At 37.0% G+C, this 14,282-nt stretch overlaps 1 protein-coding gene across 6 annotated transcripts in view; it reads left to right on the top strand.

The window, feature by feature from the left end:
• Positions 1-9,028, top strand: part of BRWD3 (bromodomain and WD repeat-containing protein) — a 79,016-nt gene extending 69,988 nt beyond the window's left edge. For 3 of the 6 annotated variants that reach the window (XM_069824633.1, XM_069824630.1, XM_069824628.1), the window contains one exon: positions 1,246-9,028. In XM_069824633.1, coding sequence (XP_069680734.1) covers positions 1,246-2,000 — 755 coding nt within the window. In that variant the 3' untranslated portion in view covers positions 2,001-9,028. The remainder of the gene's footprint in view (positions 1-1,245) is intronic. The other 3 variants (XM_069824632.1, XM_069824629.1, XR_011331903.1) reach the window with 2 other exon arrangements.
• Positions 9,029-14,282: the final 5,254 nt, after the last annotated feature.

Raw genomic sequence — 14,282 nt, 5'->3', positions numbered from 1 at the left:
GTGTTGTGTGGCTGAATTGATAGATGACACCAGTCAGTGAATCACGATACTTGCAGGACTGTGGTTTACAGACTTCAATCAATCATCCCTGTCTAAGGAGATCTGCATAATAAGCTTCAGGTTGCAATGAAAGGCTTTGGGCTCTCCTCCATAACAGAAAAAAATCTGACTCCAAGAATATCTGCTCTGCTTTACATATCTGTAGGGCCCCATAAACTCAAAGACTTACCTGTACAGACTTAACTCAGAGAGGTGTGTCTAAATTGATTGTCCATACTCTCTCAGAATTACCTTCTAGACTTACAGTTCACAACTCGATGCTAAATATAATAATAATAATAATAATAATAATAATAATAATAATAATAATAATAATAATAATAATAATAATAATAATGATTTATTTAACCTGGCAGAGTTAAGGCCATACGGCCTTCTCTAATACTCAACCAAATATAAATAACCTAGTAGTTAATACAGCGTCGTTACATGACCAACTAAAAAAAAAAAAAGACAGTTTACAAAGAAGTTGTAAGAGGTCGTTAACATCAGTAAGTCTCCTTGGAGAAATGCGATCACTTGGAAAATACTATTCCTTCACGGTTCTAATATACAAAAATGCTTGAGAATTTAGTTTTTCAAATCTGTACTTACATAGCTTACCACCATTTCACTACAGAGAACTGCTTAAAACAAAACTATGACGAAATATCAACCACATGTTTACAGTGTCGTTTCTTTCTTCATTTACTTCTGCTGCTTATTTTGGAGAGCGTTACAGTAGAAGAATTGAGGATCGTTTTTGCAAAACTTGCTAACTGAAAAAACTAAATTTTACAGGAGAGACAAAACACTGAATGAAGACAAGTAGGTTATAGGTGCAACCATCACACTTTGACACACTATAATGAAGAGAAACAATTTAATTTTACTAAGATAACTTTAACAGCGTGTAGAGGCATGCTTTATGTTAACGAATCCACCAAAATCTCAATTTTGCAAATTTTGCAGTTAGCAAGTTTTGCAAAAACGGTCCTCAATTTCAAGCAATCGCAGAAGTCTGGAGAAATCTAAAGGCCAAAGCCTTGATACTTTTCACCCAACACGAGATTTTTCTGTGGATTTGAGTTTGTACAGACTTATGTCTAGATAAGTCTCTGCTTGTATGGGGTCCTTAAAATTGAAAAACATGCTGGATGAGAGAGTGTAGTGCAGGTACGTTAAATACGTCAGGTAATGTTGCAGGTGTGTTGACAGTTGTGAACGGGCACACACGGCCAGGCCCAGTAGCGCGGCCGTCGATCCGCCTGCGCATCACGAAGGTGCAGCGGGCACCCAGCAGATCGGACAGCAGCAGCGGCAGCTCCAGCTCCGACTCCAGCTCGTCGTCGTCGTCCTCCGCCTCGTCGTCGCACCACTCGGGCAGTGCGTCGGAGGCGAAGCGCACGCGCATGCAGCCGCAGCGAGCCACCGTGGGCCGCAAGCGACGGCGGCCAGCGTCTGGCGACTCGGAGGACAGCTACCGGCCGGCGCAGGCTCTGAGGTGCATGCCGAGTGGCCGGCGGAGGCGGCGGGGCGGCCGCGGCGCCGTGGTGCGGTACCAAGAAGACAGCGACAGTGACCGCGATCGGCTCAGTGAGGGACGGTGCACCCGGAACAACGACGGCAGCGTTCGTCGGCGGAACTACGCGCCTCCAGACAGCAACGACAGCGAGGAAGACAGTCGGCGGCCAGTTGCCACGAACGGCAGGACCCAGTACGACGGGCGACCGGCGCGCTCCACCAACAAGGTTCGGTACTGCGAGGCGAGTGAGGACAGTGATGCGGCGCCTGGGGCGGCGACCCCCGGGGCTCGGCGGTCCACGCGGGGGCGCAGGACTCACTATGCGGAGGATAGCAATGCGAGTTCGGACGATGGCCCTGCGATGATCAGTGTCAGCAGTCGAGGACGGATACGCAAGCTGACCCCACGCGCTCGTGCAGCCTTCCTGCGCAGCTAGATGACTCTGCCTTTAATTTATTGATGCGCTGCGAGTCTGCGAGATGTGTTTCGTGTGGTACCAAAGCGGGAGGGTGGGGTGGACGTGGGAGTCTCCCCAAAATGGCGTCTGCAGTCAGTTCAGGGTGATAGTGGTGTTACTCAGGGTAAACTGTGTCGTCCAGATCTCATGTGTTGCAGGAGACACTGGAGTATTTGTAGCCATTAGCCCATTTATCATCACATCTCTTATTGTTTCCATCGTGGTCAGTAAGTTGCTCTGTTTATTTTTCCATCTTCCATAGACATTTCATGTGAAACCTCTACATGTTTGACACAGAATATTATACACATGTTTTCCTCAAAAATATTGGATTCTGTTTCAGCTACCACTTCTCTCATTGCCATCCTTTTAGTCCCTCTGTTTGCAGTGCAACAGCATCCGTGAGTCAACACTCAACTGCTGCACGTCTTCAGCATTCTTTACAGACAAATGAAGGACGGGTGTTTTTCGTTATACTTTATATGTATTGTCTGTCCAGAATTAGAAAGAAATTGACAGTTTGTGCTGCGAGGCAGCAGTGTTGCCAAGTTGTGCAACAGCTTGTGACACATGCTACTGTGCAAATGTCAAATATGAGCAGCACCCGACAGGAACTCGTCATAATAATAATAATAATAATAATAATAATAATAATAATAATAATAATACTCTGATCTTCATATAATAATAAATAAATAATCTTAACCTAATCTTCATTCGAATTGAAATGAAACACTCACATGGTGAAACGCTTGGGTGATATGACATGAAAAGAGAGGGTGCTAGTGTTCTATGTATATTTCGAAAAATTTCATTCGGTTAAAATAAGACACTCCTGGTGATACAGGTGATTATTCCCAACAATAGTGGTAACATTGTGTCATTTTCGATTGGTTGGGTCCACACCTGTGGAATAACGGTTAGCACATCTGGCCGCGAAACCAAGTGGCCCGGGTTCGATTCCCGGTCAGGGCAAGTTACCTGGTTGAGGTTTTTTCTGGGGTTTTCCCTCAATCTATTACGAGCAAATGCTGGGTAACTATCGGTGCTGGACCCCGGACTCATTTCACCGGCATTATTTCCTTCATCTCATTCGGACGCTAAATAACCTAAGCTGTTGATAAAGCATCGTAAAATAACCCACTAAAATAAAATCGATTGGTTGGTTTGAATGGTTGCTATTGGGACTACATGACATTAGAGGTGGGGTGTGACAGCATTTTGCCGTCACAGCTCTGAACTGTGACAGTTCCGGAAAAATCGCTGTGACAGATAATAGCGATTTTGTCACAGTGTGCTTTTTGCATTCAGATAATTCTTGGCAATTGTGAATGTTTCTCATCATGAGGTGATAGATGTTTATGTTTATTGCTCTTTGCACATTGATATATGGGTGGGGTTAGAGTTATCCAGGCTAATAGGCCATGGCCTGCATTCGATGATATATGGGTGTCATGTCTTAAGGCTCATTCACAATGAAAATTAAACATAACATAAGCGTTAACTTAAGAATGTAAACGTTACAGTAAAATCAAGAAGTCATACCATCATTCACGATGGGAACATAAACATAACTGCAAACATACTTGGTAACCATGGAAACATAACAACGACGCCATTTCCTCATATTCTGTCGTATACTTAAGTGCTCCACGATTGTGTTCTGTTTGCAAATCACGTAAGCATAAGCATGAAAGTTTGGAGTTTGCAAACTTTCATGTTAACGTCCTACGGTAAAGTTTATGTCAATGCTTATGTGAATCATTGTGAATGATCCCATTTGGTAGCCTGGGCGCAAACTTCTGTGTTTATGTTATGGTTATGTTTAATTTTCATTGTGAATGGGCCTTTATTATTAATAATACTAATTAGCATGGCGAGTATAAACAGATACGCTCTGACTTGTCTTACTGCGATGTGTGGGTACTTATATTCGCCCAAGAATGTTTACGAATGATTTGTGGAAGAATATAGCAAGTGCATTGTAGCTTATATATCAAAGAGTTGCTGACGTTAACCTTTTGGATGGGATGAAAATTAATTAGATCCCAGTTATGTTGTCCTTGAAGTTAATTTTCTCACTTGCAGTTGTCTGGACTCTGGAGCTGTCACATATAATATACATACATCAGTCGATATCACTATGAGTCACATACTGGTCAGAGATGGTGATTTCTTGGAGCTGTGATTTTAGAACTATAGTCATAGTCGGAACCAGCAACTAAACCACACCCCACCACTAAATGAAATCACTGAACTGTCAGTTTCTTTTCAAAGTGGACAGAGTATAAACATCTCTTGTGAACTCAAAAGGAAATGAAGTGGCAGTTATGTATGCAAAAAAGCAAAATAAAAATTCGAGAGATATTAACATTTTTAACTTCATATATGAAATAGGCAAATGTATGTTCAAAATGAGTTCTTGTATTGCATTATACATGGAATGAAGATCTAAATTGGCAACAAGTTCTTGAAGAGAATAGCTTACTACTACAAAGCCAAAGAAAAAAAGAATAGCACTTTAAAACATTTGTGTGGCTTCTCATCAATTAAAAATTAAAATACAAGATGATTTATGAAGTTGCACTGGTACTTAATAGAACTTATTCCTAAGGTCATTTTGAGTAAATCAAGTTCATACTGACATGGATTCACGTCCGAACAATTGTGCAATTAGTCTCAATTTTCGAGAAGTACCAGCATGTTCGTCAAAACGCAGTATGTATTAATGTTCAGTTTTGAATGAAATTAGTGCACTTATATACATTTAATGATTAAATGAGATAAAAACTGATATAATATATGTTTAAAACAAAAAATAGAAATAGTCAAAACACTACTTATTCTATATACAGTACATTTTCAATAGACAGTCATTGTTGATCACTCTCAAGGACGAAATCTTGTTCACCCGCAGAGCCAACCCCACTATCCTCATTCTCTGTCCAGTCAAGTACTGTCTCGTCAAAGTTTTCATCACTAACACTAACTTTTTGTGAAGGGCCTTTTGTAGAATCCATTGCGAGAATAGAAAAAACAGTTGAGTTACACAGACATTTGGATTACAGGACCGCTAACAGTATACTGTGTGTAGTATCTCCATTACTACACGAAATAATTGAATATCATTACGTGAACTGCGCCACCTGCTTCCTATCAGAAAATACACAAGCGTTTACATTCATAAAGTGGTGGGAATGGGTTCATTTCCACATTAAACATTTTGGAACAGTCTCAGAAACTGCACCTCTATGTTTGAGGGTTAAATATGTAGAAAAATGGTACCGGGTTTATTATAAGTTTATTAAAGAACATTCACATTATAATCCACCTGAAAAATTTGTATTGAAACTAGTTTTTAAAGGCCCTACCTTTTGCAGCAATGCACATATTCATCCAAGTGTCAACTGCGCACTTTGCATTGCCTAACTTTCGTTGGCCATGATAAATCAAATAAAATTGTCAACAGTGAATCCAGTTCGCAGTTTGTTGTGAATTTTTATGCAATAAACTTGTCTATTGTTCCAAGCAGTATGCGTTATTACAGTAGGGTATTATTCTGAATGCTCGAGCAAAGTAATAATTTATGTTACGGAAGCAAGACTGTTATTATTTCCAAAATTATTCAAAATGGGACACATGTACGTATATATGAACTTTTTTCTTTACAACAAGTCTGGAATCAGTTCCTACAGCATTGCATGATTTTCGTGAATCACCCAGTATATCTGAAGTAGCAGTAAACTTCATGAATCATTCTGTATATATCTTCCATATGTTCCATCCACAGACAAAGACTGAATAATAAAAAGGAGAGAAGCAAATAAAGTTAATCCAAAGCTTAAATTTTCTTGACTGTTTACTATCAATTCATGTATGAAAACGTACTGAATTCAGAACTAATAATACTGGGTGTTCAGTTCAAAGTGTGTCATGCCTCGCTGTATGCCGTCACGTTGCTAGTCGATGAGCTTAGAGAATTCAATCTTCCTACACTTCCGAAGAGGTGTATTACTTATCTGCCAGAGAAGTTGCCTAGCAAGTACGGCGTTCATTCTGAAGAGTACTTACCGATATGTACGGTAATGCCTGTAGTGGCAGGAATGTGAACTGTTTCGAAACATGTGCTGAGGTGAGTTTTTTCTTACTGTTGGGATATGGGGAGAGGGTTAAGACGATTACTTACGTATTTGTTGACATTAACTTCGACGGTCAACATGGACACGGAGCATTTGATTTGTATTGTGGAATGTTGGCGTACGCAACCGATGATAACAAATACCCTGCATACGACTTGGCCGCGCAAAACACAGTTCGAAAGAGGTTATGGTAGCACACAGACCGTACAGACTATCAGTTGCTACGACGTTCAAGTTATACTGTACACGTTCTCAAGTTCAGATCGAACGCCGTGATTAATAGGCAACTTCTCTGACACAAAAGCTAAAATTCGCTTCAAATCGCTGACTCATCAACAGTGACGTCATGACACACTTTGAAATGAACACTCAGTATAGTGAAGGAAGATAGCAGGGTCAGATTTATTAGACACAATGGACAGTGCCAGTGCTGGCATTTTCATTTGCGAGAGACATTCAATGAACAGAACTAAGGTCTGCATTCCCTCTTGTAGTGCAAATAGTTTAAATTACGGACAGATATTTCTAATATTAAATATAATAGCTTATTGATATACAATTACATCTATGCACAATCTAGATGTAAAACAAAAGAAACAAGACTGAAATGTAGTGAAGATAAAACAAATGAAACCACGAAGATTATTATCGCAGTAGATTGGAAGAGTCCTGAAACAAGTTGAAGTGGTATTTTAACTGTCCAAGTGAAACAGAGGGGAGGGAAGGAAGGTGGATATGGCTCAGCTTTGAGTGGCACTAGACCACTGCAGCCACCTTCCCATGGCATCCCTTCGAACAAGACTGAGATCTAGACACATATCCATACACGAGAATAGAAGTATAGACGCAATGTGTTGTTCAGTTGTTTACATTGTTTGTACGCCTAAATATTTTGCATGAAATTATTATTCTCTAATTTTCAGATTGTTTTCAACTCCTGTTTCAAATGTTATAATAGAAGATTTTTAATCTTGTTTGATACTATGAAGATGTGTTCTATTTTTGTGTTTTTTGAAGTCCCATCATCATTTGTTCATTTTATTTTAAGTGCATGCTTCATAAGACATTTTTCAGTACAGCAGAGAACTGCTTAAGGGTATATGTATGTGAACGACCACAAAAATTATCAGAAAATGCAGGCTTTAAATTTTTAAAATATTATAAGGACATCAACTCGCTATTGACAAAAATTACAAGGTACCACAACAAGACTTATTAGAACTTAAAATCTGATAAAAGTATAAAAAAGGTTTACTAATAATATTTTTCAAACCAGTTATATCAAAGTATGAAAAAAAAATCTGCAGTTATATAATTTGGTAACCATAACAATGTTGTGGTCTCTCTGACATCTTTAATATTTTTCCTGCATGTAATAAACACTTATTTCTGAAAAGTAGACTACTCTCAGACATGTAGAGTTGTTTATTTTAATACAATTAATTTTTATTCGTCCTTTATAAAATATGTTAAAATTTACATAATGTTTTGTGACCTAATTTTTCTATTTTAAAAGAAATGGGCATTATTGTAGTCTACTTTTGTATAAATGCATGTTAAATCAGTGTATAAAATTTCAGAATTGTATCTCTAATGGTTATGGAGTTACGAAACAATATGTGTGAAAATTTTCAAATTTTGGAAAATTTAATTGAAAGTAAAAAGTGAATTCTAAAAATATTAATTAGTAACCTTTTTTATACTTTTATGAGATATTTAAGTTCTAATAAGCCTTTTTGTGCTACCTTGTAATTTTTGTCCAAATGTGAGTTCATTTCCTTATAAAATTTTAGAAATTTAGATCCTGCATTTTCTGATAATATTTGTGGTCATTAACGTACATATACCCTTAAGAAAATGACAACTCCCCCCTCCTTTTTTTGCATGAAACCTTTGACGACATGTGATGTCTTATTTTAATTTTATTTATATCTGAAGTAAACTATGTCCTAGGTTACATTTGATCCCGTGAACTTCTGGTCTAATGGCAAGCATTGTAAAATGGTAGCCATTCTGCTTCTAGAGATGTTTTGAGTTAAATTTATTCTTTCTATTATACAGAGTGTTAAAAAAAAAGCATTCAATATTTTGAGAGGTAGTTGTATTCATGAAAACAAGACAAATAGGTCTAATAAACATGGGTCCTAAAATTAATATAAATAGCAGAGGAGATACTCAATGTGATTTCCATTCATTATATTGCTTTCTTCTGTGCGTCTTAAGGAATCATACCTTGTTACCCTTTTGTTTACTACATTTCCGATATGATATTGCATACCCAATAAAAAAATAAACAAAAAGCTCACATTAGAAGATGTACTCTTCTTATAATACAAATTTCAAAGCCCTCATTTTCTACAAAATTTAATTTTAGGACCCATGCTTATTAAACGTTTTTCTTCTTTTGATGTATACTGCCACTTCTCAGAATTTTGAATGCTTTTTTGTATGTAAATCACATTGAGCATCTCCTGGCGTGTTGATGAAGAAGTACTTATATTTAAGAAGATACCGTACTCATTTTAAGACGCATTTTTATTAGATTTTGTTTTCTTGATTTGGTGATTACTACCCACCTCTCAGAAATGGAATGCTCTTTTTTTTTTTTTCAATCAAAATCACATCGAGCATCTCCTGTGATGCTGATGTAGAAGTTCTCATATCTTGGAAGATATTTATTTTAGGACTTATGTTTATTATTAGATCTCTTTTTCTTGTTTTGATGAATACTACCATATCTCAAAATATTGAAATTTTTTTTTTCGAACAATGTATATTATTTAGACACTGCAAGAATATGCTTTGTTTAACTGTTAATTTCAGTGAATACTTTTTAGTCTGTTAATAAATTAAAGTGGTCTCATTAGAGATGATATTGTTTGTCACTTTGTTGTAATTAAGGCTAAACCTCATACAAAGCGTACAATATACAGGACTGTTTTAAATTAGTTATCGGAAAGTAATATTTAATAAATTGGTAAATGTGAATCTTACAGGATTAATGTATTCAGTATTGTAGTACATGTTCAAACTTTTGCTACAAATGTTCATTTATGTCTTCCTCGGATCATTTGGCAGATATTCTATCTATAAGAGATCTTATCCCTGATCCTTTTAATCATAACCACTTCTGCTTTCTGAAGTGCACCTGTTCTCACGTAATTCATTCAAAGTTGAAGGAAGGGGGCGTATATAAACTGTATCTTTCACATATTCCGACAGGGAAAGTCTAGATTAGTTAGGTTAGCTGAGTATGGTGATCAGGCTGTCATTCCACTACAACCTGTTCAGACAGGCACTATATGAGAGATGTGCTGTGATCTCGCGATGGTAATGCAGTGATGGACTATCTTGTTGAAATATGAAATTCTTGCCTTATCTTGCTCCAGCTGTGGCAACAGATAGTTTTCGAGCTTGTCTAGTTTGGAAGTTCTATGTTATTGTAGGTCTCCATGATAGTGACTGCATGGTCACATGCACTGTATACAGTGAGTAACAAAAATATTCGGACATCCGTCAACTAACAATTCAGTGACATATATTTACATATAAATATATAAAAATAAGCTTTTCTCATTTTTTCCCTAAAAGTATCCCATTTCATATAAACATTTTCAACACAACAATTCCAATTAACTTAATTTTCTTCTAATTATTAAAACATAAAGGAAAACATTTGATTTCTAATACTAACAAAAATATTCGGACACTTTTTGAAAACAGCTCGTTATTATTAATATCTTTTAGGACCACCCTTCCGTTTAATAATCTCTTTCAGTCGGCTTGGCATGCTATGTACTAATTTTTTTTGTTATGTCTATAGGAATTTTCACCTATTCTTCTTGAAGTCTTGCTTTCAGCTCTTCTTTAGAAGAAATAGGCCTTTATCGAACCCTCCTGTCAAGTTCTTCTCATAAATGTTCAGTAGGGTTCAAATCCGTGATTGTGGAGGAGGATGAAGCACTTTTGGGCATTTGTAGAGCAGATATTCTTGTGCAATATAGAAGTTATGCTTGGGATCGTTGTCCTGGTAAAACATAAACTCCTTTTCAATCCCAAATTTTTCTGCACTTTTCACTAAATTGTGTTGCAGGAGGTGTAGGTAGTCTTCCTTCTTCATGATATCCTCGATAAACACCATTTCACCAACCCCAGAAGCTGACATGCACCCTCATATCATCACATTTCCTCTACCATGTTTAACAGTAGGTCTCAAATTCTTAGTTTTCATTTCCTCTTTAGGCTTTCTCCAGACCATTTGTCTACCATCGCTGCCAAAAACATTGAATTTGCTCTCATCAGAAAAAAGAGCCTTTTCCCACCAATCTTCGCCTTTATTTTCATATTCCTTAGCAAACTGAAGTCGTTTACGTCTGTTCCTTTCACAAACATAAGGCTTTTTTCGTGCTATTCTTCCGTTGTAGCCCTGTTTATGTATTGCCCTTCTAATTGTTTGGGCATGCACTTTTTTACCCGTAGCCGATTCAATTTCAGAAGCTAACTTCAGGGCACTTATACGAGGGTTCTTTTTAATCTGTCTGATAATAAGAGATTCTTCTCTGTCTGTGAGGACTTTTTGGCGACCTATTTGCTTTCTCAGCTCTATTCTGTCCTCGTTTTTATATCTGAGAATTATGTCGGGCACTGTACTTCTCTTCATCTGAAGTAACTCTGCAATGTTTCGAATGGTTTTCCCTTTTTCGTGATGGAATATCACTAACTGCCTCTGATTAAATGTTGTTTGCTTACCTTTACGCCCCATTTTGTGTTCCATCTTGCTCAAACAGACAGCACAAGTAAGACTAAGTAGGCTCGCATGTTATTGAAACTCTGTACCTCCACCTACTGTGTAATGTAAGTGATCAACAGGGGTGTACAGAATAGGACCAACAGGACTGTCCGAATATTTTTGTTACGCAATAAATTGTATATTTGTTAATTTTTATATAAATATATTAACATACCATTTCATTAGCAAGCTCTTTTTATGCCCATGTTATGCAAATTGGTTTATTTGACATAACCGCAAGCGTAATTTCTGCGTTTTTGCAAACATGTTTAGTAACATACACATAAACATTTGGAATATTAAGTGTCCGAATGTTTCTGTTATTCACTGTATTTAGCTGTTTTGTTTAGTGTGATGAAATGAAGTTAAAGTGAAAGGTATAGGTTATTGAGCAACTTTTGAAACATGTTTGAGGAAACTGTGACTCCTATTTCGGAAGTTATTAAATATATCTTTTCAGTAATTAATTTAGAATCGTCCTGTACTTTCCATAAATTATTTGTACTACTTGCTGCTCATGTGTTCAACTTGAGTGTATTGTAAGGATTACTGTCTTAAGCTTCTTTCAGCAAGCATACACATTGGTGTTGCATAATTACGAGTTATGGCTCTCATACTACAATTTCTGTGAATTATCAAAATTTATCACACTGTAGTTGTGTGTAATGACAAAACTTGAACATAAACATATTTCAAACTCAGATGATTGAAAAGAAAACACATTTTGGTGACTATTCTTATGAGCTAATGAACTTATGGTGGAATACAAAGACAGGAAAACGGAGTACTGTAAAAAATTATAGATTGCTGACTTGCCAAATGTGTTGGTACATGGAAATAAATTACATTTTATCCTTTACAATAACCATAGTCATGAGTGAATTCAGCTTTGTGTCTCTGATCTCAAACTAACTAGAGTCTGATAATAATCGTTATTCATTTGTTATATAATGGTCAGCTTTATCTGGAATAAATTAGTTTAAATATCTTTAATGTATATTGTGTTGAACACAATACTAAATGGTGAAAGAAACCTTCTCCATTCAAACATTCGCCAAGGATTACAAATTGCCTGCTCATCAGCCTTTTTAACCCTTCTCTATTAACAAGTTTCATTATCTTAAGTGCAAGTGTTTATAATTCTAGCATTGCAATAATATAATAAGACCATGAACATTTCTTAGCCTATAGAATAACTCTTCTCGGGTTCTCAGCCAGGTGAGTTGGAGATTAGCTTCCAAGCTTTCGATGGCTAGCTCTGCCATCTTCTTCAGGCAGAGCTAGCCGTCAAAAGCTTGGAAGCTAATCTCCAACTCACCTGGCTGAGAACCCGAGAAGAGTTATTCTGTATCAAACGCCGGGAAAGCCTCAAGTCATACATTTCTTAGCCTGGCTCAAAAGCAGTTTCCACACTGTTTCTGTTCAGAGCTATAATATCTATTGAATAATTTCAAGGAAAAATTGTTCCAGGGCCGGGTATCGATCCCGGGACCCTTCACTTAGTGCGCGAACGCTCTACCTTTTTATATCCAAACAACTCAAATGAGCTGACAAGACGCTAGAACTCAACTGTGAGTGCACACAATACTGTGCGACTTAAATTGTGGCTTTCTGTTAACGTACCTCCAGTAACGAATGTATTATACAAATCTGGCTTTCAGTTCCTGGGGTAGCTCAGTCGGTAGAGCATTCACGCGCTAAGCGAAGGGTCCCGGGATCGATACCCGGCCCCGGAACAAATTTTCCTTAAAATTATTCAAACCTGCTTTACAGGGAGCTTCTACCTGAAAGCCAGATTTGTATATAATATCTATTCCCGCAACTTTCTATGATTCTGAAACACCATACTCGTCTTTCCAATGGTTTTAAAATGCTAACATATTAAAGTAAAATGTATATGATAAAAGGTTCTATTTTTATGAGATAACACAATCGATGATATTAACATAATTCATATATTATTCTCTAAAAAATATTAAAACAAATTGTAATTCTTTAGTCAGTAAATAAAAATCTCATATTACTGGTAGTAATAATAAGTACAGATCCAGAAACGAAATTTGGACCACTTGAATTCTGCAAGTTCCAGTTATAACATAATATGCATGCTCAGTTAAAGCAGTAAGTGGTCCAGATTTTGTTTTTGTGTCTGTATAACAGAGGTTATGCTCAAATTTTTAATAGATGGGTGCAGGAAAGTAGATCCCTAGAATCATGTTACACATGAAAAGGGTGGGTACATTAAATTTCTTGGAACTTTCGAAGACAGACATTCTGCTTATGGAATATAAAGTTAATGTTTAGGCTATGGTCACACTTGCGTGATTTTATGTCAGATATGTCCATTTTAGGTTATTGGGGTAAGTGAATTTTTTTTTTTTTTTTTTTTTTTTGCCTAAACTGTGAAAGGGTTCTCAAAAATTGCCTCATTGTTAAGAATGTACGCTTACAGTCAGTTTTAAATAACATAACTTTTTCCTCGGTGGGTCTGCCAAGTTAGCTCTATGATAGCATGTCTACCTCCAGACTAGCAGGCCCGGGTTCGATCCCCTACGGGGTCAGAAATTTTAATGTAAAATTGAGTTTAGAAGTAAGAAAAAAATAGGTAAATAGCCTATAAATCCGATCCCTACTCATAACGGGCTTGATTGTAGCTACGTAATCAATGTTACCCAGGGTGCACCACGAGGAGGCAGCTACTTTATACAGTAAATAGGTTTGTTTTAATAACCAAATGTAGGTAAACATGAAAACCAAATATTAATGTAAAAAGTAGCCTATGTGTGTGCCAGTCCAGTGGATAAAAGTAAAGCATATCAATTATCTTAATGTGCATGCGTCAATGTGATTTGAAATTGGTTTGCACTCGATCTGCAAGTCTTTCAGACCATCAGGAAATGGTTCAGTGACAGTGTGATATGATGCAAGAACACCAGACTTTAATCAAGAAATGGAGTTTGAAGTTATTACTGTATAAATAGTAAAGTCAATGCGAGCATGCTCATAATGGTTGGAAACTACTGCAGAAACTAACCCAGTGCTATAGTTGGAAAAAAAAAATAACTGGAACTTAGTTATTTCAGAAACTCCCAAATTGCTTTAGTCATTTCCTGTATTATTTGTACTAGAACTGCATTCCTGCCCAACTATAGCACTTCAAACCTAATGTTGATAGAGCAGTGATATGGAATGGAAGCTCCTGGTTTGAATCCCGGGTGGCAGCAGAATTTTTCTCGTCAAAACTTCCAGAATGGTCCCAGGATCCACTTAGCTTTGTCAACTTTGAGTACTGGTACCAGATTTTTATTGGAGCTAAAAGGCAGTCAGTGTGTT

The sequence above is a fragment of the Periplaneta americana genome, chromosome 4 (assembly GCF_040183065.1).
Source record: "Periplaneta americana isolate PAMFEO1 chromosome 4, P.americana_PAMFEO1_priV1, whole genome shotgun sequence".
NCBI classification, from domain to species: domain Eukaryota; kingdom Metazoa; phylum Arthropoda; class Insecta; order Blattodea; family Blattidae; genus Periplaneta; species Periplaneta americana.
The sequence above is the reverse complement of the archived record's forward strand: the minus strand, read 5'-3'. Positions and strand labels throughout refer to the sequence as shown.